This window comes from Gouania willdenowi, chromosome 5, assembly GCF_900634775.1.
Source record: "Gouania willdenowi chromosome 5, fGouWil2.1, whole genome shotgun sequence".
In the NCBI taxonomy this organism is placed as follows: domain Eukaryota; kingdom Metazoa; phylum Chordata; class Actinopteri; order Blenniiformes; family Gobiesocidae; genus Gouania; species Gouania willdenowi.
In genome coordinates, this window is record NC_041048.1 from 11,622,732 (window position 1) to 11,648,983 (window position 26,252).

The 26,252-nt window shown below is 37.8% G+C and overlaps 1 protein-coding gene across 1 annotated transcript; it reads left to right on the forward strand.

Annotated features, from left to right (window-relative positions):
* The first annotated feature begins 587 nt into the window (after nt 1-587).
* Nucleotides 588-16,033, forward strand: inka2 (inka box actin regulator 2). Its single transcript, XM_028447284.1, has 2 exons — nt 588-948; nt 14,321-16,033. The coding sequence occupies exons 1-2, from the start codon at nt 862-864 to the stop codon at nt 15,581-15,583; spliced, it is 1,350 nt and encodes a 449-aa protein (XP_028303085.1). The 5' UTR covers nt 588-861; the 3' UTR covers nt 15,584-16,033.
* The last annotated feature ends 10,219 nt before the right edge of the window (nt 16,034-26,252 follow it).

Sequence of the window (26,252 nt, forward strand, 5' to 3'; positions counted from 1 at the left end):
GTGAAAAAAAAAAGCATTGGAATTTGATGGAGTGGCAGAAATGGGAGTAATGTAGCAAAAACGCATTAAAAGGAGCAAAAATATAACAAGAAAAAGTGATGAAAATAGGGTAAAATATGGCAAGTTTGGAGTATAGTTGCAGAAAAAAAAAGGGGGGGGGGGGGGTATGGGCTCAAAATGTTCACAAAATATTCCTAAAAGCATCTGGCGACCCTCCACCAGTGTCTCGTGACCCCCATGTTGAGAATCCCTGCTGTAAAAGGCGGGCAGATGTTGAACAATCCTGACTGTGCCTTTAAATCTTGCTACCACGTTTTCTATATGTTTTGATTTTTTTTTTTTTTTTTTTTTATTTTTTTTTTAAGTTTATGTTAAAGAGAAATTACTTCTGATGAATAATCTACTCTTTCAAAACAAGAGCTGACTTCTTTTCTTTCCATTTTTTTTTTTTTTTTTTTTTTTTTATCCCTCTTTGAATGAGGTTTAGTCAGAAGCTTCCTCATTGGAGGAAACATAGCGCTCTTCTTGAACCAGTAAAGCAGCTGAACACACACACACACACACACACACACACACACACACGAGAAGGCAGGGTGAGGAGTCTATTAATACACACATGAGAAGAATCCTTTAAACATTTGGAGTAAACACGTTTGAAATCAGCAGGTTTTTTGTTTTTTTCTTCCATTTTTCTGCGTCAATGCGCGCATTCCTCTGTAGGATCAGCGGCACTTTGGCAGCTGCCAAATTGATGACCGTTGCATGTTGAAAAAGCTTCACCGATCATGCTCAGTGGACGTGGGACGACGTGTTTTATCATCTGAATTTGAACGTGTTTTCAGAGGAAGGAGATAAGGAAGGATGGAGCATCATCATCATCATCATCATCACAAACCAGAGAGCAGCAGGGACATGGATTCGTGTCTGAGGAAACTGAAACTAGAGCTGGTAGGTTCAAACATCTGCCTCTGAATAAAACACTGCAGGTAGTGATCGAGATTCAATGTAAACACGCACTGATTTTAACGCACACGATTCCCTTTTGCAGACTAGAGTGTCTTTAAGTCCCTGCTTTCTGCCCACACACATCTGGGACAGATGTTTTTTTTTTTTTTTTTTTACTGAACTCCAACGCGGTTTATCTCAGTCTGCACTAAAGTGCACAAAAATGATTCTCATAAATAATGCTCTGTGGGAATAACTTTGGCCAAATGTTCATGGAGACTCCAAAGAAGATCAATAAAAGTAACAGATGCGGATCAATTCGGTTTTCTGTGTCCTCTTAGTGCAGACGTGGGCAACTAGGGGCCCAGGGGCCACATGGGGCTCTCTGAGTAAACGCTCAGACAGGGTACAACGCAGAAATGACACAAAAACATTTTTAAACAACATTCAAAATGACAGAAAAATACACAAATTGATGACAGAAAGAAACAAATGCTTCCAAAATGACTAGAAAAATACACAAAATTAACAGAATGCCCAACAAAACGATAGCAAAATGACACAAAATAAGAACAGGAATACATTAAACTATAATGAATTACCCAAAACAGCAACAAAAACATGCAAAATGACTCAAAAAACACAAATGTGAAAAAAAAAATACAAAATGACAAAAAATGACTTAAAAAAAACTCCACAAATATGTCAAAAACACACAAAGTCTTTGTTTTTTCCTGCATTAATGCTCACATTACTCATTATTCTAAATGCTGACATGAATGTTGATAATGTGGCCCTCGAATCAGACAGTCACATTTTTTGTGGCCCCTACTGTTATAAACGTTGTCCATCAGTGTCTTTCAGTGTCATGTCACTATTAGGAATGTGCCATATTTTATCGTTTATGATTTATCGTCAAAAACATTCTCACCGGTAAGAATATGTCATCCCACGATATAAACGATAAATTCTCATGTTATAGGAAATCAGAGAGATATTTATCAATCATAACTTTATGTAACTCATTATCAAATATGAAATAAACAAGATTAATCAGCAGTAAAAACACTAATGGAGTTATTTGTGCTTTTCATGTTCTTTTTTTTTTTTTTTTTTTTTTTAATAATAATTTTATTTCAAGTGAGGAAATAAATGAATTTCATACAATAACACTAATAGTAATCCACATGCACTAATATATTCCATAAAATATCAGCTCATGAACTCTCTGAGTCAGCAGATATTGTAGCCTTTTTAAATGTGTCTCGTGTTGATTTATTAAGATTTATTTGTGTTTGTAAGGAACCTGTTTACACTAAGTTGTGATTTTTTTTTTTTATTCATTTTTTTATTTATAGTTTTTATTTATTGTGATTTTTATGGTTATCGTGATAAATACCAGAAATTATCTGGATAATTTTTGTTGTCAATATCGCCCATCCCTAGTCACTACATACATAAAAACATAGATGCAATTACCAAAAATACAGATAATCAGAATATACTTTCCCATCAAACAAATAGTGTAATATGTTGTAGTTTTATGGTAAACAATGCAATCCAAAAGGCAAATATCAGTTTTCAAAGATTTCAGGCAAAAGATATGTTTTATACAGTATTTGACTATTGTATGTGTCAGAATGAAACCTACAAGTCAGACTAACAGTAAAGTAGCAGCAAGCTTTGCTAACAGGTTCAGATTTTTCAGAGCCTCGGGGCAGATTTCTAATGAACCCAAACTGGCTTTTGTTTCAGTTGGATCTTCATCAAAGGTGTCACATTTTAGTTTCACTCTTCCTGGCCTGTGATCAGCAGCGAGGTCACGCTCAGCTGCACGTTTTGCAACTGAATCTGTTCTGTGACCGTGTTCACCAAATTAGCCACACGTCTGTGAAGTGGCACTTTAGATTTAATGGGAGTTGACTCGGATGCCAGAAAGGCATGTCGTGCTGTTTTGGCAAAAGTCTGGTTATATTACAGTAGAAGTGTCACGCTGTGTCCAGGATCAAACACGAGGCAAAGGGAGCAGATGCTGTGTAGAAAGGCCAAGTCTGTCTGCGCCCCCCCCCCCCCCCCCCCCATCACAGACCATGGGACACAATCTGTTCTTCAGTCGTCACTTTTCCCTCCACTCCATCTAGATTTCATAAAACAACTACATCTGCAACATCCAACACATGACATCATAACTGAGATGCATTTATGATCCCTTGTAGTGCTGTGCAATATGGAGAAAATGTTATCTTACAATATAGGTAGATTTATATCCTGATAACGATCATTTGTATCCCAATATAGTTTTTTTTTCCTTAAAATTACATGAAATGAATGGAAAACTGCTGGTCATTATGTATTTTATTATATATAAAATGAAAAAAAACCAAAAAATATCCTAAAATAAATGGTACTTCTCCTTTAAGAATATTCTCAAAGAAGGAATATTCATGACGTGGTGTCACTGTTGTCATCACGTATTCTGATTTGTAAATTTATATGTAGAAATGCCACCAGGGGGCGCAAAAACCAACAATGATGGCCATTGATGTCATTTTTAAACCGTACCTGTAGTGAAATTTAATCGTTAGCTCCATCAAAGATCATATATGACAGTAGAGGTTTCATGAGGTTATATTCTTTAAAAGTGCGTCTAGAGCACCAGGAGATAAATGAACACTTCCACTTGTGAGACACTGTAGTGTTCTTGGCTGTAGTGACAGTTTGTAACCAGAATAATCATAATAGAGGGTTATATCGTACGGTAGATGTTTTTATATTGCACTATGATATATAGCATTAATCCCTTGTGATGTAGCCTAGCTTAGCTTGGAGGACTAATGCAGAAGCTCTACACGGAACATGCAATCATACACATTTAGCTGCATGACTGTCACAGGCTTTATTCCTGCTCCTTTTAATGCAAATGGTCCTCAGTGCATTGCATATTACAACTTTACAGTCCCATTCATGTGGCCATTACTAAAGCAGGCTTGACAATCAATTAGATTATTGCACAGCTCAACCATTTTAGCTATAGCCTGTTAATCAGACTTGAAAGCCATTCTCTTTCCTTTCATTACCGACCATGTGTCAGTGATGGATGGCTTCAGTCGGATGAGGATAAATATACCACCACCACCAACTGACACGGTTGTTTCTTTTCTATTTGTCAGACAATGCATACTTTTGAACATTACAGGCAGGCTTTTGAACCTGATTTTGAATTTGAATTTCTTGTTTTTTATCCATTATGTGTCAAAAAATGAGCTTATCTTGGCACATTTTTTTTTTTGTATGGTGATATGGACTAAAACACTTACCTTAATATTTTTTTTCAAAATGGCGATATACAATATAATGCATGTATAATGTTGATATTTTTAACCAGAAAGACAATTCTGGGTTAAATTTGCTGATGAAAAATGCTTCACAAGCACATTTATTAACAAACAGCTGCACAATATACGGCTTTTTCTTCTGTAAGGGACAGCACATGTGAGTGAGTTCTGTAATGTGGCTTGTTTAGGGGAAGGTCTGGGTTAGGACGCACTGAGTAATCCATCTAACTGTGCTTTTCATGCTGTTCTGAGAAATAGAGAAAGCAGCAACTTCTAAAACGAGTATTTTAATACAAAATAAGCAATTAATAACCCCGCGACCCTGACAAAATAGGAATAAGTGGGTCTGAAAATGGATGGATGGATGGATGAATGGATAGATGGATGGATGGATGGATGGATGAATGGATGGAAGCTATTAATAAGCAAAATAAAATTAAAAAAAAAGTGATATTAATTACTGTCATTTTCTTTATTGCCAAAATAGAAACTTGATATATCTTGAATCTGGATATATTGCCCATGCATAATGTCTAGTTTTTTTTTGAGATTTTGCTGATAAAATAACCTAAACCGTGTGTGTGTTGTGCACTTAATGCTCTGTCAGCTGTAAAAGAAGTAGTGTTGCCCGCAAAGCTGAGCTGTGCGTGTCGGGGGTCGAAGGTGTCAGGTCAGAGAGGTCACGGCTGAACATGTGACCTTTAACCTAATCAGATCCTGAAGTGTTCGTTCATCACATACAGAACCTAAGGTTTACAGGTTTTCAATCAGAAATGTAGTAAACATAATATGATTGATTATCGCATGTGCAGCTATGACTTTGTTTAATGCACTGGTGAATCTTGTGGATATGATGTCAACAATGAAATATTGCGCTCATACATCAAACAGTCACGGTCAGACCTTCCTGCTTGGAGTTGAAAATACAAACATACTAATCATACTAAATCTGACATCAAAATGAGTGTGTAGTGCGTTGACATTAGATAGTATGGAAAGATTTAGTACACAAGAAATACCCAGATGTAAACTAATGTTTTAAGTTTGCACAATGGGCACACTAGTCATACTCAACCGCCCCATGATGCATTGCGAGCGGAACGTAAAATCGTCCTGGGACGAAGCGAAAAGGCAAACATCACCTTTTCAAAACAAAAGCATCTCTTCTTGTCTTCCATTAGTTTGTAACGCTTTTTTTGTAAATAGGGCTCTTGTTTTGAAGTTAACTGGAAGCTTCGCCAGTAGCACAATGGTGGTTCTCCCAAAATCTCAGAAAAATCGGCATGAAATGTTATTTCTGTGAGTTTTATGAATCAAATGACCACATGTTGATATTCTACTTGGTCACTTTCTCGCTTAAGATGTTTTCATCACATTTTTAAAGGTGGCGAATCAACGGAGATATTTAGCCTCAGTGTGCTTCAGGTTTTTGTCATTGTAGGTTCGAAATGCATCTTGGGAAACTTGGAAGTGTACTTTAAGGCTGGGATACACTGTGCGACTTTTTCAATCGTTGCACTCAGCTCCAGCTCAAACTGTGCGACACAGACGCAGAGCCCGAATGCGCGCAGTTCACGATGCATGTTCTCACACTGTACGTCCATACACGACACGTCAGGGTCTTGTTTCCGGAAATGCAACGTACACATTAGAAGAAGAACAACGACTGGCCATACGATTGCTGATCGGGAGCTGGTCGTGAGGTGTTAATCACTTCTCGTGACCCCATCTATACTCCACGATGCACAACACATGATCTAGCAGAGACTCGCACGATCCCACAAAATAGTCGCCAAAATCTCATCATCCTAATCATGCTTGTAGTATATAGTAGACAGTATATACTCGTTGAGTTTGTAGTGCATAATTCGGAGTGTGACATTTCGAACACAAACATTGTCTTGCCTTTGTCTGATAGTGTCTAAGATGGTTCCCACCTCCTTCGCAGCAACAACACAGACACAGCATTTGACATCAGCACAGTTTAATTCTTATCCACAATTCTTTTTATTCCTTTCTCACCTGAGGCACATTTCAAACACCTGGAACTCAGCTACCACAGTGAAAAGCACAAATCCATGAAATTGAACATCAATTCACACAGAGCTACAGGTGAAGAATTGATATTAAGGTTCCTTTGGTCTGTTTGACCTTTTCAGGAACTAACACAAAGCTAATGCATGAAGCAGTGCAGTTTTTGAAACCCTTGGTTTTCTGGGATGCCCTTCCTTCCCCTCAGCTAAAATTGGCTCCAGTGAAAACGGCAGCTGTGGGGTTTGGATAATCATTGTGTTGTAGATGGAGCTGCAAACCTCTGACAAAGCCTGTCTATTGTTCAGGATCTCTGCATTTTCCACGGATAACTGAGGAGAACATGGAATAACACCTCTGATATCACATTTATTTAGCAGTGGATGTGTTGTATGTTTCTGTGGGTGAAGTCACTTCAATTCCTTCTGATGTTTGCCTTCACTGGAAGACTAATCTGGTGGTTATTTCTCATGGGTGTTGGCCTTATTAAAAATTTGATGTGTGCTTACATGTGTTTTATTGATTCTATTTTGGCTTACCTTGTTGCACTGTTATTGTTTACCTCTGAAAAACTCAATGTACAGTGTCGCTAAGGATACATAATGTATTAAAGTGTCTATCATGGAATTCTGTTGAACAAATAAAGCTAAAAATAGCCAGAGACACTACTAACAATGATCAAAGTCCAAGGATCACCCTGTTTTGAAGTTTTCCTTGCATAAAATAAATGCCTTTAGCTAATAAATATTTCCTCGTGTTGACCAGTTTGGTGATACCTATGTCTACTAGTAATGAAAATAATGAAAAGCCTCATTCTGGAAAATTGTCTGATTGTAACATAACTGAGAAACGTAACATCACATGTTTTCTTCTGTTGATTCAATCAGAATAAACATAATTTGGATGGTACACTTTATTAGATATTATGCAGGCTCATTTACAGTGGATACCAGATATTTACATACATTTTCTCATTGTATGACATCAAATCAGAATAAACAAACTTTTGCTGTTTTAGTTCAAGTAGGATTCTTAAAATAATTTATATTTGCTAAATGTCAGAATAATGAGATAATGAATTATTTACGCCTTTTTTTAATCACTTTTTGCAAAATCTGTATTTGTCTTTTTACTTAGTATATGTAAATATCTGGTTTCCATTTTACTTGCAATACAAATGTACAATGAAATTCTTGTTTAATGTAAATTATTGTTCATTATCAGAGAAGAGACAGAATCTAAAGTCTCTGTTTTTGCTATAATTCAGTCTGTTTACTCAGTGTTGTCTGTATACACTGTTAAAGTCCTGTAGTGTTGAATCCCTAAAATTATCATTCATTAAAAGTCTGGTGTATTATAAGATCAATACAGTGTATCACTTAGAAATCTATGAAATAATACCTAGCATCATATTTTACATCCCGACTGGAGACTGGATCTTCCAGAAAAACAGCCTAAAAGACAGAACATTAGATCACTTTCTGTTATCCACTGCTGTATCAGATTGAGACAACGTCAATAAGGTCAGATAGGAAAAAGCAATCGAACCTCCTATAAGCTCTCGAGGGAGTCTGTGTAGATCAGCAGATCCCAGAAACAGTGATGTAGATAAACTGCACTGGGTCCCAGTCTATAATGGTTCTCTTTTCCCTTCACAAATACTGAATGAATTCACTTCAGTCATACTTTTCATTGTGGGATTATTTGAACCCAAGAACATTTCTGCATCTGCAATACTTTAGTAAAAGTAAACAGAGTGCTGATGGGACTAACTCACAACATTAAAATTGCATCAGTATCATATCTTTCCAGCTTACAGAAAACTCTTGACGTGTCAGTTTATCCGTGAATAATCACAGGAGCCTTTTCCTCAGAACTAAGTAGTTCTGGCTCAGCAACACAAGCAGATAACCTATACGCCATGTGTTTCTAAGAGTTCTCAGCAAGTGTTTTGGCATTTTCTCAGAGTATTCCTATTTCTTTGCAATGTCCCAAATATGTGAGATTAGCTATTTTGTAGGCTCTCATTTGAGCCTACAAAATGTGATCATTTGTAGCTGTTTTCTGCTTTGGTGTTTGAACTCTTTTATTAACTGTTAACTTGTCTAAAGTGTAACCCTGAGATATGTATGTTAAACTTTATTTTAATCGATGACATAATGAATGACCCTTGTTAAAACCCAAATTGTTATTTAAAAATTGGAATAAAACATGGAATGTAATAACTGGTCAATAATGTAACAAAAATGCTGAGTGCGAAATGTAATGAAAAATAATTTGATAAAACTCAAAATGTTACAACATTAGATGCTGAGCCAGAGAAGATATGTGCGTTAAACCCAAAATGTAACAACTTTCGGTTCACTATTACATTATGGGGCAGAATATGAGGCAAATTATTTTTCCCCTAATAAATCAATGACGAACTCTATGATGTAATAAAATTATTACACTATTATAATAGCGTATTTTTGCAAAAAGTTATTACATTTTGGGCTCAGCATCTTGTTACATTATTGACCAGTTGTAACATTTTTGGTTTTATTAAATTTTGTATTACATCCCAGGCTCAGCACTTTTGTTAAATTATTCAAACATTATTTTATTAAAAAATGTAAATAAATAAATAATAATAATAAATATATATAACAATTGGGGTCGTTGTTACATATTGGGCTCTAACAGGCCTGAAGATCCCACTTTTCCTTTTTAACTTTTTCCCACTTTGCATGTCCAACTTAAACCCGTCATACCAAATTTATTTATCCAGCTTTATACCAGTAACTGCTTCTTGTAACTCAAATTACAAAAAACTGTTTAAAATTGAATGCTTTGAACAAACATACAGTATGTTATATATCTATATTAAGAAAGACCTGCTGTATGCAAGCTATTTTAAAAAGTAGTGTTGTGGTACTCAAGACTGGTCTTGGTCTCGAGACCACATTGTAAAGGTCTAGGTCTCGTGTGTCGGACTCGGAAGCATTTTTACTCGGTCTTGTCTCGGTGTCGGACTGCCCGGACTCTGGATTTTCCTTCAAGACCAGCACTCATTCCTTCTATTTTTAAACGTTTTTTAATGTGATACCAATGCGAATAACTGGATAAAACGATAGATATCATGGATTAGTCATGCGTTAATCCACATCGTATAATGATTGCAACCTTCCAAATGTGACTGAGTGACGCAAGCGGGAGAGAGAAGTCGGAGGCTGTACAATCATGTGACATGAAAAACTTGCTTTCAGATATTTAGAATAATTGTGAATTTATCAGTAGTTTTAATACATATGAGTTTATTTTTTCCAAGAATTCAGTTAGTTTTTGTGTAGTTGAGAGTTTTACATGTTCTGCTTTGATAGAGTTGCAGACACCTTTTTGTCAGTAAAAATGTATTTAAAGAAACTAAAGACAGCATGTGATTTAACCAGCATGTGGTTTTAAAATTATTATTTTTTTATGGTCTTGGTCTTGGTCTCGGTCTAGACTTGGTTCGGCACCCAAAAGTCTTGGTCTTGTCTTGGTCTCGGTGCATTCTGGTCTTGGGCAAGTCTTGGTCTTGGATAGCGTGGTCTTGGAACACAACACTATTCTAAAGTCAGCATAAATAATTTAATTTGTGTTAAATATGGTCCAACGTCACTCGTAATAACTAGTTGGTAGTGTCACCGTATAAGAGACCTTTCTGTGTTTTCTTTTATAGCATTTATCAGAGCGCCGCTGTGAGCCTGAGGATATGTGGAGCAAACTGAGTAAACACGTGTAATCAAAGAAGCATTCATCTCTCTGTGTGTGCACTCATTTATTTGCTGTACGACTTTTATTGCTCTCTTGATCATGACCTCTGGGACTGTCTATTGCTGTCCGGTCACAGACAGCCTTTGTGTGGACAGGACACGCCCCCCCAACCCCCCTTGTCCTTGACCCACACAGCCCACCATTCATTTTTAATGAGGGGTGAAGGTGGAGGGGGTGGAGCTTAGTGTAGCTGCTGCTGTTGCTTGTTTCTTCTAAACAGGAAGACCTTTAAGGACTGATAACCTTGGCCTTACTGTTTCCTCCCCGACAAACAAACAACAGTGAATAGACGCCTCTGAATGCTTTGTGTTTGTTTATTTCCAAACTAATAACCTTCTTAATTACCTTTTATGAACAGGAGAAGAAAGACATGTTGTGCATTTACAGCCTGGATCCAGATAAGAAACAACCAAAAGCAACAAAGATTGATATGTTTTACCCTTAATCCAATGTTATAAATATAAGAGTTTTGCAATAAAATTATCATTTATGTAAATGTGAGATTGTAAGAGAATGTATCATGCCTGTTTTATATATTCCATCACACTTGAATCTATAAAGCACATGTGTCAAACTGAAGGCCCGGGGGCCAAATCTGGCCCTTTAGACCATCCATTTAGGCCCTCGGGAGAAAGTAAAAATGACAGAGAAAACATTAATCATTGTATAAATTACCAAATAATTCAGTTGTGAATTGTTGTTGAAAGAACTAAATTCTTCCAAAATTTTGCAATTTTTCTCAAATTATTCCACAAACTCTCCCAAAATTAAATGAAAATTGGTCAAAAAATAAATACATCAAAAAATATTTAAGTATCTGTCACTTATTGCTTAGATATTGTTGATGCCTTCCATACTTTGTCTGATTTATAACTGGAAGTGCAAACTTAAGCACATTAACGTTGAAATTGGTAGTTTTCCCGCCTAAAATCTGGTCCGTATTTGGCCCTTGAACTAAAATGAGTTTAACAGCTCTGCTAAAGAGAATTTGTCATGATGCTGCTCTGTAGACAACCTGTTAATAAACTAACCTTTACAAGCAGGTTTGGTCGAGTATGAACAGTCTCATACTCTTGATCTAACGCAATGTATTCTTAACTTCCCAGAGGTTTTTGATTAAACCTTTTATTATTAGTTGAAGACTAATGTCGGCTATTATGTCAGCTTGTCTGACGTCAGTGAGTGAAGCTTTCTTTCTCACAGTCATCTTTCTGTAATCTTTATTAATAAAGAACAGATAAGTATTTGTTTAAAAGGAGGTTACCAAAGCCTCTTTAGGTTGTATTGTAATGCTTCTAATGTTGGGACTTCTCTGTAGTCATGTCAGCTGAATTCTTGTTTAATTTAATTACACACTTTTAGTCATTTACATTGTCAAGGTAGAAAATCTCCAACTTGCATTACTGATCTCTTCAAACATTTAATCAATTCGATTTGATCAACTGAAGTTTTTTTGACTAAGATCAGTTAAATTTGATGAAGTTGATCAAATTTAATAATTCTAAGTTAACATTCATTCGTTTTTTGCACCTTTTAAAAAAAAAAAAGTCAACTTTTATTCTTTAGTGTACTTTTTCTTGAATCCAGGCTTTAAATACCAGTCCTGGAGCAACAGAAGTTCGTTGGCACGTTACAAGTTAAGTGTTTCATTTGTGTCTTTGTTTTGTTTTAGCCAGAGAGAAATAGATATTTCTTTAAAAACGCAATAAACTCTGTTTTTATTAAGTTTTATCCAACTCTATTTTCATTGTTTTGACTATCTCAACCAATCATGGGGTAATGTGAAAAGTCTAATGTAAGCATCAAACAATCATAATGTTCAAAAAAAAAAAAAAAAAAAAAAGAGCTACAATAGACAACGCTATTGTGCTTAATTACCTCCAGTGTTTGTTTTAGTGACAGCAGGAAACTCATGGCCTTTTGTTCCAGACATGTGCATTGATAGGCTTATTATCAGATGCCAGAGGTTATGTATGGTCCAGTGGATCCATTCAGACATATGTTATCAGGGAAAAGTGTTAAATGATGTAATGTTCATGACAAAAGCCTCTTAGGATGTTCCGGTGTCCTACAGTAGTTCAAATTGCAATTAAATGCAAAAAAAATGGTTTTTCTTCTAATTTAAACGGGAAAAAAAAGCCGATATTTGTCTGTTTCTATATTTGATGATGGAATAGGAAGATTAATTCATTATAGTATTAAATAACAATGTAATATGACACAATAACCACTGAACTTTTCTGTACTCGTAGATCCGGTACTGCATAGAGCAGTCCCTTTTTTTCATGATTTCATTAATCTACGATAAACTTTAATACTACAGGATATCTAAAAGGTCTGACAGGTTTTTATTTAATCAGAGAAAAATAACAGTATACAGTGTTTAGGGAATTACCTCTAACCCCTCTTTTTTTTGTGTGTTTTGGAGCAAATTTTGTCTTAATATATACGGGGGAGCTTTGATTTTTTTTATTTTTTTTGGTTGTTTCTTTGAAAGTCTATATTTAAAGTAAACATTTAAGAAATAAAGCAACAACAATAAATTATAACAATAAAAGTCAATTTTACTTGCTATAATCTATTACCCTTTTAATCCATCTTTATTTAGTTTGTTCTCACAGTAATTCCTCATCCTGTACCACTGGTTGTTTCTCCCACAGTGCTTAAACGACTTTTTGTGTATGACTCTTTATTGTCAGTTGTCTCATTCAGATACTTTTCCCACCAGAGGTTAACACAATCCCTGCTCCCTTAAGATTAAAAACCACCACCTGGTGTTACTGCACCTTCATGTGCCCCCCTTTATAACTGAGCCCATACAGTTTTGTCTTCAGCACCCAAACATATGTTGATGCTCTCCCAGTCTACCCTCCTCCTTCCCTGTGCTCATCCGGCTGGCTGACTCCCACCACCACCCCCTCTTCCACTGTCTTCCCCCCTTTCACTCCTCTCATTGTCAGTTGGTTTCCGCCTGAGTGAACCCCCCCACCCCGCCTCGCTGTTTGTGGATCATAGAGCAGTGCTGATTGGTTGTCACACCCAACAGTGTCAGTGGGTACATATAGAAGCAGTCAGACTGATCACTTTCAAAGGTGAGAGACAGTGAAAGGCTGGCAGAGGTACAGATGAACAATCAAAGAGGAAAAGTGTGATCGTAGGTAAGGTGTGACTTTAATATATTGTTTATGACAAAAGAGTTTTTTTTAAATCAAAATTAAGGTTTAAGAAGTTTTGCGGTGATAAAATAGTCTTGAAAATTGCACATTTTTTGTTGATTTTTAAAGTTGTTTTTATTTTAAATTTTTTTTAAAGAAAAAGTTAACAAATTTATTTAAATTTTACTTTTGGTAAATTAGAGGATTTGAGCCATATCATGCAATTATGCTAATAAGGATTCCCTATCAACATTATTATTATTAATAATATTTTTTTCTGTTTTCCATACATTCCACACACTCGTGTTTTAGTTTAATCGGCTTATACTTCACATTGTTAAATCTTGTATGCACTCTCTTCTTTTTATCCATTTAGTGTTATTGTGGAAAGCACAGAAAATGGATGGATGTTATTGTGGAAAGTCCTTCCTTATTAGCCACTCATTAATCAATAGCTCATTTCATCAATGCTGTGTCTGTCTTTATTTGATCAAAAAAGGGTCCTACCGCATTGGCTTTATTAGTTGATTAAGGGTGGAAGTGCACATTGACTACAACATAGACCAGTCCCTCATTTGGTGGGTTGGCCCAGGTCACATGACACAGGCTCTTAAACTAATGAGAAGGGAAAGTGAAACAAGATGAAAAAGGAAAAAAGTGGAGACAGAATCAGCAAAGACGGAAGCGAAAAAGACTGAGGGTAGAGCAAAGAGCAAACCAAATAATGTGGAAAGAGGGAGGAAAAAGTGATGGTTGGTTTGTATTACAGCTGTCACCATTTGGATCATGTCACTGGTTCACAGGCCATATGGGACTCAAGCCTATCATCCAAAACTAGGTCACATGGTCAGTAAAATGAACAAAGTAAACACATGAGACAAGAGGAGAGTCTAAATTAGACAAATCCAAAAAGACTTGAATCTACTCATTGTAAATAATTATTATTGTTTCAGTTGATGTCCATGAAGATAATAGTTGGTTTAAGCTGTTAAAACACATTACACTTCTCATATTTACTCATATTTTTCTCTAATCCTTATATTTTTCTGCTTACAGCTGTCCATGAAAGAAGCCGGAGATGGACTCCACGCTCAGATGAATTCAATGATGGGAGCACTTCAGGAACTCAAGCTCCTTCAGGTCCAAACAGCATTAGAAAGCCTGGACATTTCAGGACGCCCCGTCAATCGTGGAATCCCACATCCAGCTCCAGGAGCTTTTTCTGATGCGTTATCTGCACAAGCAGCAGCATCGAAACAGGAACAAGATTTCTGCTTTAGGAAAAACATGAATGAAGAGCACGGCTTGACATCAAGTTCCAAGTTTTCCATGGAAAGCAGAAGCTCCTTTAGTCAAAGTGACCAGAGCACGTCCAGTAACAGGAGCAGCATGGAAACTTCATCATCATCAGCATCGAGTTTGGAGAGCGACAGTGAAGAAATTGAAGAAAGCGCTAAAAGTACAAGAAGTGCAAGAAGCGAAAACGATCTTGAGTCAATACCCAAGCGATGGTCTGGATACTCTGCTCCTCAGGCCGACTTCTATGGCCCAACAGTTGGAAACCCTCCTCCGGAGCCCCACCTTAACTTGCAGGATCTTCAGCAGGCACAGGTGGTGGACCTCCCAGGGATCTTATACAGTCTCTCCAGAGAGGGTCCCTCCTTGGACAGCGAGTACTCCGAGGAGAGTACTGACGATGCCAGCGACTGGACTTCGTCTCTTATGAGCCGCAGCCGCAACCGGCAGCCTTTGGTTCTTGGTGACAATGTGTTTGCAGACCTTGTGGGCAACTGGCTTGACCTACCCGATGTAGAGCAGGAGGAAGGAGAGGACGAGGACAACAGAATCAGGACAGAGGACAGGACAATGGACTGTGGGGTAGAAAGACCAGACTCTCCAGCTCACCCGCTCCGCCTCAGCCGCTCGCAGGAGATCTGCAGAAAGTTTTCGCTCACCACAAACATCTTCAAGAAGTTCCTCCGCACTGTCCGACCAGACAGGGACAAGCTGCTGAAAGAGAGGCCAGGATGGATGGCTCCTGAGCTGATGGAGGGCGACCTCCTCAAGAGACCTAAGAAACTGTCAAATAAAAGTCCAAAAGGAAGCTTTTACCTTCCCTTCTGGACAAATGGACAACAAGGCAAAGGCAGGTCATTCCTCCACCCGGCAGAGACGGAGGCAAAATACTATCATCATCAACAGTTGGCCCAGTTTCTCCAGCAGCCGTTTACTGGGATTTATTTAGACAGGAGACAGCCAGAGACAGGATTGAGGAAAATGCATCCCTTGTTTGACCACAACACAGCTGTGTGGGTTTGACACTGAGCCAACGGTCTGTAAGGGATGCCAGATTGGGTTTGAGACAGGTGTTTGAATGAATGAATAACAGAGATCTTTAACAAATTTCAAACCCACAAACATGGTTTTCTGGCTACAGGGAAGCCCTTAAAGCAACTTTCTATCCAACAATACAAAAACTCAAGTCTTGCTTTCTGTGCATGAGTGCGTGTTCGGGATCAAGTTGTTAAAGAAATGTGCTGCAAGTGTGCATGTATGCCTGCAGTTCATGTGGTTGTCTTTGAACAGCGGTCTTTTTTTTTTTTTTCAGAATGTGTCCATGAATGCCGATAATATATAAAACACCACGTTTCCACTTTTCTGCCAAATAATCTCCTGTCATACATGTCACCTTCTCTGCATCCATAAATTGTAGCAACCACTGTTGAATTGCATGGTCAGTTTTTTTTTATAATGATAATAACACAAAGCATTGTTACTGAATACACTGCCACTATTGGTTTCCAATAGATGTTGATCTGTCTCGAGAACTCAGGTTTATCTTAGCTCAAGCCATTTACCTCACTCAGGAAATGAATGACTGAAGTTGTGAGAAACTTAGAATTTACACAAATGGCTTTGTGTCTATTTTAGATTAACCTCCTACTGTCACCAAGCAAGCAGCAGCAATTAATATTAAACTATTCATGAATTTCTCTTTTCTGCAAATTAATCTGTAACTAAAGCAGCTACAGCCCATACACTGATTTTTTTACCTTCAGAATTGATGCTTTTAAATCATATATTAACAATTAACAGTGTTTTTCATTCATCAGCATCAGCAGACTACAGCAAGTTTACTTCAGAAAGCCACTCAGGATTACATAAACACTGCCCAAAACAAGTATTATAGAGGACCAGAGTTGTGTGAGGACAATCCAATCTAATTCTTTGAATAATTACTACCAAACTTGCAGTTATTTGCCTAATTTAAAACATAAAGACAGACCAATCAGCTCCTCCAGCAGGGATTAGGACTTTTGAGTGTCTCGGCCGATCGATCCATATGGTGTCTTCTCAGAAATCAGGTCAGTATATGCTGCATGAGCTCGAAAACACACGCACACACACAGTTTGTGCAGGGACAGCCAAGACACGGAGCTTAGTCAGAGGTGATGTCAACTTTGTATGTAAATGTAAAATTATTTTCTTGTTATTAAAGCTGATCAGGTGTAACTTTTGCCGCTCGGTTGTTTTCAGTGTGGTTCTGTGAACCCTCAGTAGTAGTTTTATGCATCCTGTGCACTGTGAAACCGTCAGACTTATTGTTTATTAAAGTGGTTTTCAGAAATAAATCAATCTGAGTCTTTACTTATCATTTCCGCATCTTTTGCCAGCAACAATTCACAAAAAAATATTTTGTATTGACGAAATTCCTCAAATCAGCTCATACACCTCATCACTGAAGTTATTGGGAGATCTGCTAAACGAGATAATGTAAACAAGTACCATATCTACAGTATGTCATGGCTTTGAGCTGCAGCTCCCTCCCTGGATTCTTTCTGCTCTGGATCCTCGCTTCACTAACGTGGTGCTGCGTGACTAAGAGGTTCATCAAGGGTGAAGCCAGCGACTCGTTCGATGCCTGAGCATTAACGGAGCACTGAACTGCTCCTAAAAATGTTACACGACTCCATCCACATCCTCGATAAATTAATAAAGAGTAACATGAACTCTACAGCTTCAAACAAAGACATCAACGAACATCAATCAGTTCATCCGTCTGTCCTCGTTCTCTACGTCCCAGGACTCACTCCTGCTAAATATACATAAGCGATGAATCTTAGAATGGTGGACCCATCAATGGAGAGCCTTGCTTTTCACTTTGATCAGTAAGAGGGCAGTTGATGGATAGATGTGGGGACTTAAAATATCATCAGACCTGTTTTGACTCACATACCAAATTACATCTCAAAGTTGTACAGAAATGCAGATGTGTAAAGAATACTGATATATTCCACTCAAGTAGAAGTACTGTTACTTGATTGAAATTGTACTCAAGTACAAGTAAGTCATAGATAAAATACTCAAGTACAAGTTAAAAGTAGCTCAATTGAATAGTACTCAAAGTAAAAGTTATGAGTTGCTTTCACATCCCACATTTTTTTTTTGGTAATAAATCTTGGCCATGGTTCCCTTGCATACAGTAAACATCTCATGTATAAACTTTAAAAGGAAGAGACCAAATCTCCCACAATTGGAACTTAATTTATTTTCCACAAAGGCATCTGTATGAAATAAAAGTTTTGACAAAATGTACAATGTTTCAAATATAAAACACCAATAAATTCACTTCAAAATTTAAATTTTAAAAATGCTCAGGCTCTAAGTTTAGCTACATTTATGAACTCTAAAACAGTGCCATGCCAAATATGCCATGTGGGTAACAACATAATAGGTAGCAATCTCAACCTGAAACCAAAGACAGTGGCTGGGAGTTGATCAGAAATGGCACGACTAAGAACATATGGATTATGTTCAATGTGCCATGAAATGGAAATAAGAAAATAAATCACAAAACTCAGTAACAGTTGGGTCTAGAAATGTATTGAATTACTTTACTTCTTTTAAAACGTAAATGAGTGCTTTAGAAATAAGCTCAAAAAAGTACAAGTACCCATAAAAGCAACTAATTTACAGTAAAGTAAATACTTGAAATCCATTACTTTCACCTCTGCAGAAATGTCTATACTCTGAATTAAGATTAGTGTTCATAACACAATGGCTGTATGTCCCTTTTGATATTTTTAGGTTAAATATATAAACCCTACTTTGATTGAAGAGGGTTACTGTGAAATTATATTCTCCTAAATACATCCAGACACAAAGACACGTGTGCACAACAACAGCTGCAACACTAGTGCTGTCTGATATGGCTCAGTTTCCCCAGGGATCCAAAGCACGGACTACTAGACCCCCTCCCCTCCCTTTCCCTCCCCTCCCTCCTCTCAGATAGTCAGCTGTCGCTCTCTCACAGCTTTACCACTTTACTCCCTTCCCAATATTTGGGGCACGCGATGCCCGACCTCAACCCAGTTACACAACTCCAACAAATAAGCAAAAAGGGGCTGCAGTGCAAAGACGAAACCCCTGGATAGTGTTACAGTTCAGCCCCCAAAATGTGAATTAAACTTTGTTTATTTGAAGGAGATGTGTGATGATCTCATAAAGAGGATCGTTTCAGTGGAGGAGGGGGAAGCAGGGGGTGCACAGTCTGTGTGATTGCATTTGTGCACGCACGATTGTGTATTTAATGACCCCTCTGGATCCTTTCGCGAGGCTAATTTCCTGCTAAGCTCTCATCTTTCAAAGAAGCCCTCAGCTGTGTGGCTGTGGCTCGGCCATCAGGAATGCGCTCACGTTTCACTTTTTATAATCGTCAGCAACTGAACGTCTAGAATCGGCACTAAGGCAGGCTTTTCTGGAGGTTCCCACAAGAAACATAAGCCGCGCTTGCGTGTCCGTTCTCACACAGGCAATAGCTATTGCAAAAACCGTAGGTTATTAGTAGTAGTACAAACACACCGCGACACTTGGTGAAATGAAAGACTGCAACTTAAAGCCACGAAGCAGAGGCAGATTTGGCAGTGAGATAAAAGTAAGAGTTAAATCTGGGGAGAATTATTTGGGATTTAACATCTGGTCACTTTACGGGGGAAACGCTTATGTTAAGTCTCACACTCTCATGTCCTAATGCAAGCAAAGAGGAGCCACAAAATGACATGCTTTTAGCCCCCATAATTTCTGTTTGTTTATGGCATCTTCTCTATGCAACTTCATTTATTGGTGCATGCGGTGCCACAGCAGCACAAAGTGTTTCTTTACCCTCACATGTTGGGGATCAAATCGTTTCAGTCAAAGGAAGCTGATTTCCTCCGGTCACCCATCGCAAGGGGTGTACTGGCCATCTGGGATACCGGGCATTATCCCGGTGGGCCGTCCACACAAATTGGGTCGTTCCAGTCCGCTACGAGTTTTTTTCTTTAATTTTTTTTGACAAGCAGGTGGAGGCAGACATGGTAACAAGGGGCCAAAAATGGTTCAAAAGTGACAAAAACATGGCAAGAAAAGAGTGAAAAGTGACCAAAATGGGCCAAAAGCAGTCAAGAGTGACCAAAAAATAGGCAAATAAAGAGAAACCAGGTGGTATGTAATGGCAAAGGATAGCTTAAATGGGCAAAATGTGGCAAACAATAATGAAAAAGGGCAAAAATGTGGAACAAAAAGAGACAAAATGTAAGGAAAAAATTGGAAACAAGTGATATTTATTGGGCAAAAGTTAGCTTATTGGGATGAAAAGTCGCCAAAAAATGAATGAAAGGACAACAATTGGATTAAAGCGTCAAAAAAAAAACTTGCAAAAATTTAAAAATAACAAAAAAAAAAAGGTTATTTATTGGCAAACGGTAGCTAAAGTCTGAAAAAAGTTTGGAAAAGGGGACAAAATGGGACAAAGGAAGTTGCAAAATGGCCAAAGGAAAAAGGTAAAGAGGGGTTGAAGTTTCCCCCTTTTAAGGTTTTCTGGGGGAAAAATAATTAAGACATAAAGAGACACATGTTGAGCATCACTGACTTAATAACAGCTTCATTTACACTGTGTCAGATAATGTGGTGAGCTGTTCTGGACAGAAAATGCCAGGGCTGAAATTTGGTCCCAGTCCACCCCTGCCCATCGCAGTCAGTGTCAGTCAGAAGGGAAAGCTTCCTCCACCCCCAACAAAACCACTAAGGATTAGCAGTGACCGCTGTTAATGGACCAGCATCCATGAGGCTGCAACCCCCCCACCCCCACACACTTACGCACAACTAAAATAGACATTTTCATGGAACCCCCAATCCTCACAAATTCTGTTAAACCCTTCAAACAGTGAATAATTGAGCTTTGTACTTAGCCAGTTTTATCTCTGCAGTCACACTCTCTCTCTCACACACACACGATTTGCTCTACTAATTTCTCCCTGTAATTCTGTCATTCCTTCACACACACACACACACACACACACAGATAATGTACTGCACCCCAGGGGGTTCTTTTTTTTTTTTTTTTTTTTTTTTTAAATCAAGCCGTAAACGGCAGTCCATCGAGGACTCCTCGTCATCATTAATCCGGATTAAACAAAAATCCTCAGTTTGGACCAACACCCACACAGGGTTATTTAACTGTGACTGTGATTCAACACACGTCATCAAGCAATTTAGAAAAAAAAAAAAAAAAAAAAAAAAAAAAAAAAGGAAACTCACGACTCTATGTGGCCTTTATCTCAATACAATTCCTTGCTCTAAGGATTGTTAAATAGTCTTTTTAACCAAAATGTATTTTCCTTCATGCATGTCTGAGTACTAATTTTGATGGAAGAGGAAAGATGTCTTTAACCATCTTTTTGTGCAGTGAAGTGGATAATTGTTCAGAATAAAGTAAATACAGTTGTAAAACATGATTTATCGTTACACCTGTAGTAAGACATCATTCTAAGAGGTTTGGGTTCAGATCTCTTTCTGTTTCTTATGGTGAAGGTGACTTTGCAGTGACCCAAATCCCTTCTTTTGCCATCATGTTTTCACTCTGCACTCGTGTGGAGAGCCTAGTGTAAGATAAATTATTCATTGAGATGAAGTCAATGAAAGTTTTAAAGTTTCAAGTAAGAACAAGGGGGAAGGACGGCCTGATTTTAAGTGCACACTCAACCAAAATATCTACCACATTTTTTCAGTGTACTCTTTCTAAAACCCCTCAGTGACCTCTTCTCTGTCCAGCTTTGATCTTTACTGTGACTCTTTGGAGTTTACTCAGGTCCGTTCTCATTTTTTTGCTTTTGTCCTCCCTTAAAGGTCTGGATGGGTCGTGCTGTTGCAGACCGTAAACTTGCTAACACTAGCTGGGTTTCCATTACAGATTTTTGCAAAATAAAGGCGATATTTCTAAATGTCGACAAGGTAGAATATCGCTTTGAACGTGTTTCTATTGTTTTAGGCAGGAGCCTCGTAACTCCCATGAAATCTCATCTCGCAAGACTTTGCTGCACAAAAACGGACGCTCAGAACCTCCTTATAACTCTCTGTATTCCTTTCTTGTTTCACGTCTAATGTGGCACTAATCATTTTAAAGTATAATACTAAGAAATGTCCCTGTCTCCTCTTCTTTTTACACCTACCGCGTCATGTTTTCTCAGAGAGAAATGGTCATGTGACTAAGTACGTTACATCCTGTGTTTCCATAGCGCTTTTGTGAGACATTTCAATATCGAAATGCCTGAAATACCTCTTTATGAAAGCGTAAAACTGTTTGAGCGATATTTGAGTGTTTTTTATCGAAATTCAGGTGTTTCCATTACCAGTTTTTATTGCGCGATTTAGATTTGGCGCATTTCCAAGGGTAATGGGAATTGAGGGCGAGGGAATATTGAGGGCGAGGGAGTATCTTATACCTTTCCATCCCTGCTACATCCGTCCCATGAGAGCGTGTATTTTCAACTGCAGGAGACATAGTCTATGGCCAAAGGTCTCGATTGCTGTCAGAAAATGTAGACGTTGATATTGTTGAAAAATCACATGTTCATAACCTAAATCTGGGCTGCCTGTTCTAGTTGATGTTTTAATAAACTTGCTACGGGCCATTCCATGTCATTTCACAAATGGCCCGTGCACATTCGGTCTGCAAAAATCCTGAAATTTTTACCAATTTTTTTGTGATTATTCAATAGGCACAATATACATTTTTAGTTTGATCGGATGGTAATTTTTGAGATATGGACAACTGTGAGGTGTGTATGTTTTCGCTCATCCATATTTTTCTTCCATTTTAAGATTCCAACTACATCACATGAGAAAGTGAGATTTGGTATAGTAATACAGCTCCGCCTACTCTCACAATATAAATAAAGATCTGCTATACATCCTATCTGGTGGTGGACATGGCAGCCCCTCAAAATTGGAAGAAGGTTTATCAGGGTTTCGGTCTCTAACATGTTTGGTTCTAACATTAGTCACGAAACATAACATGGAATGACCTTTATGCAAAGTTAATGCACAGGTCGGAATATTTTTTTAAGTTTTTAAGAATGTCAGGATGACATGCTTTCATTTCAATTTTAGTCTCTTTTTGTGTATTATTTACAGAGTGGCACTTTATGCACTTTAAATAGGAAATATTGGTCTTATTTACGTTATTGTTTATTTTATATTCTTTTTTTTTTCCTTTCCATTTTTTTTTTCTATTGTTATCACATACAATCCCACCAAAATAAATTCAGCTCTAGTACAGTCAGGTGTCATAATCGCCAAAATATTTTATGCTTTCAAAGTGTTTCGGGGGTTTTGTTGTTTTTTCTGTCTGTATCTGTAAGCTTGGTTTGGTCTCCGTCAGCCAGTGTGAAAAGTAATCAGTAGCTCCTCCCACTTGGCTCTACACAGGTGAGGCCACTTACCAATTACCCTCCTTAAAGCTGCAGGCAGTTACTTAATAGGAACCTAAAACCCTTCTTTATACTGTGCTGATACTGGGAATTCTGTGTATATTCTGTCATCATCATTCAATAATACAGTTAGATTAATGAAGTGGATTAATACCAATCTACAACCTCTCATTTGTAAATGGAAATTATGTAAATATAAATCAGAGATTGCTGTAGATCATATGTTTATGGGTAAATGTGTTCAGAAAAGAATTAAATAGCCTTGGTAGTCCAATAGATTTAAAGTGCAGAGTATATTAACAGCTATTAAGTATAGATATAAATCAAATAAACTTTATCTCAGGCTTAATGAGAGGAGGAAGGGAAGAGTTGGAGTGTGATGAGGTACAAAAGTAGGGCGAGCAGATAGAATGAGACGCTGAATACAGCCCTCCAGGAAGAACTGCAGGAATAAAGCAAGCGTGATATTAAGTATAATATGAATGTGTGTCAGTAATTCACTGCTTGTGGGTAATTCAATTTAAACTGATTTTTAAAGGCACACTAATAAGTTCATGAAACATGTTTCAAATCTAAATGCAAACCTGCAGGTTCCCACGCATATTTAAGTTTGCTTGAAAAACAGTGGATGGGTTAACAAAGTAATGACTGGCCCTTAGTTGACCTCAGCAGTTCTCTGCTCTGTGATCAACTAACCTACAAAAGTTTGTCTAAAATTAGAGATCCAAACTCCACTACTTTGACTTTTGGAGAGGATTTTTTTTTTTGGTGCAGGACGCAAAACACGGCCCCATCCTGAGCAGCTGCAGCTGTTGTGGTTTGGCAATTAAAGGCCATTCCCATCGTATACAGGGCAAAGCCAGTGTGGTGAGACTCAAGCTGAAAAACAACTAAGGAGTTCTAATGGCCCATCCTGCTAAGAGGAGCTGCAGCTTTACTCTCAAGTTGGTGGTTTTGCAGCTTTGTGCAGAGCTTGCATGTGTGTTCTTTTGCTGAATGAGGAAGTAATATCAATAAAACATTTTACCTGATTTCCAAGTGACAAGTGTGCATCTGCACAGTTTTGTTTTTATTATTCACACTGACTGAAATTTTTTTTTGATTGATCAATGGAACATTAAAAAAAAAAAAAAAGCAGGAATTTTCTTTAAGAAAGTGCAAATATTGTTTTGTTAGTTTATGATCACAGGTATTTGTTGTGAACTTGCGATTCTCTTGCGGGACGGCTCAAAGCTCCTCTGGAGAAGGCATTTCTTTGTGCACTTGAATAACAAAAGTTATACCATATAGCAACTGCTATCCCCTACCAAACCACACATCAATTGACTCTTTCAAAACATTTTTTTTCTTTTTTTGGCCATTTAAATACTACAAAAGGCATCAAGATGGCCTGATTTTAAAAAAATTCCCCCATACTAAACTGCAGCCTAATGGATAATTAGTGCTTCCAGGATAAAGGATTATTCTGGTCTGCTTCTCTAAGCCTTTTCAATTGAACCATTTGAGATATTCAAATCAATTATCAGCACCATTGAAATAAAAAAGGTCATAAAAGTCACAGAATTATAAAAAATATTCAACTATACTAATAAGGAACATACACGAGATAAGACCTTTGGTTTTTACCCAACTAATGATGGAGGGATTTTGACAAGATTCCATTACTATACTGTATTTCGTTTTTATACCATTATATTTTACCTTAGTACTTTTTTTGCACTGTTTTAAATTTTTAAATTTTTACAATGTACTTTCCCTGCATGCCCCTGTGTTCCCATACCTGTAAGCTGCTGGAACTGTGAATTTCTCTTGGAGATGAATAAAGTATCTATCTAGCTATCTATTACATTTTGGAGGGAAAAGGATCAATAAACTGATTCTGGATCACTTTGAAAAATAAAAAAAATGTCTTTATTGGTGGATATATTTCAAAAATTCACATCTCGGTTGTAAGTTGACGTTATGAAATTTGACTCAGTTATGTCGGCTTGGTTCCTCAGTCACCCCCACCGAGATACAGATTGTGCATTTCCTAAAGATTTCTCCAAAAAATGGGGGTGCCCACACATTTGGTCTTACTGTATTGGTATTAATGGGGACTGTTGTATCATTTTTTGGAAATAAAAAAGGCATCATGGAAATGTTTCATTTTTCAACCTTCACCTCCTCCACCTCCTTCATCCCTTTATCTCCACACTCTTCTTCCTTAAAGTCCGACACAGCAGCAGCAACAGCAGCTATAAAACATTTAACATCTGACTTTTGCAATTTTCTCTGGGCAACCAACTCCCTTTCCCCCCCAGCACATGAATATGAAAGAACACTGTCATTGCATGAGCAGTATGAAGGCAGGCCGGAGCACGACTGAACCTCAGGCTAAAAGCTGCTGTTGTGTAGCATTACATCACATCATCTCCTGGTGCAGAACGACACACTAACACATTAGGCTACTTCTTTTTTTCTATTTTTATAATCTGTGTCACGGTTTCCTTTTCTGTGTCACTGCAGTACATGTGGTCGACCCCAGCTGGGCAAGGTTTTCCCCATTGATGCAGAAATGTCTATCAGTCACTGCTGTGGCTTCAGGAAGCACGAGTCCAGCTATGTTCATGTAACAGTGACTAATGACTGCCTCACATCGCACTGTTGAAGTTAGGCTAAAGCTGTAGTATTACCCTAGTTATCCTCAGGAAAAATTAACTCATAGGGATGGTAGGTTTTAATAAGAACCACGTCTAAAAATAAATAAATATGTCTTTTAAATGGTACACTAAACACGTATGTCAGGGAAAGCATATAATGCTTTCATGTCGGTCGATAAATCTCCAGCCGTGTTAATGGCTCTGTAGTTGCAACACAGAAGTGCTTTTAGTCACATGCTAATGTTAGCATGCTGATATGCACTTAGTGTGAGAATGCAGAGCAGGTTCATTGTTCACGAGAGTAGGTCTAAGGTAACCTTGTCTGCAAGATGGATTCTCCTGGTGTTCACAAAAATCACAATCCATCTTGTGCTGTTCCCGCCTTTGCCTTCCGAAGCCGAACCGGTTCGAACCAGTCATGAGGCAGTGTTGTGGTTTTGGGGCGAGATATCCGAATGTGACGAAGGCAGAAGCGCTGAAGCAAAACTTGTGCATGCGCAGTTGTGGGGAGAGGAACTAGCTGGGCTACCACTATTAGCATAGCTCCGAATCAAAATAGAAAGATGTCGACGCAGGTGGATGAACGTGTGGAAGCTG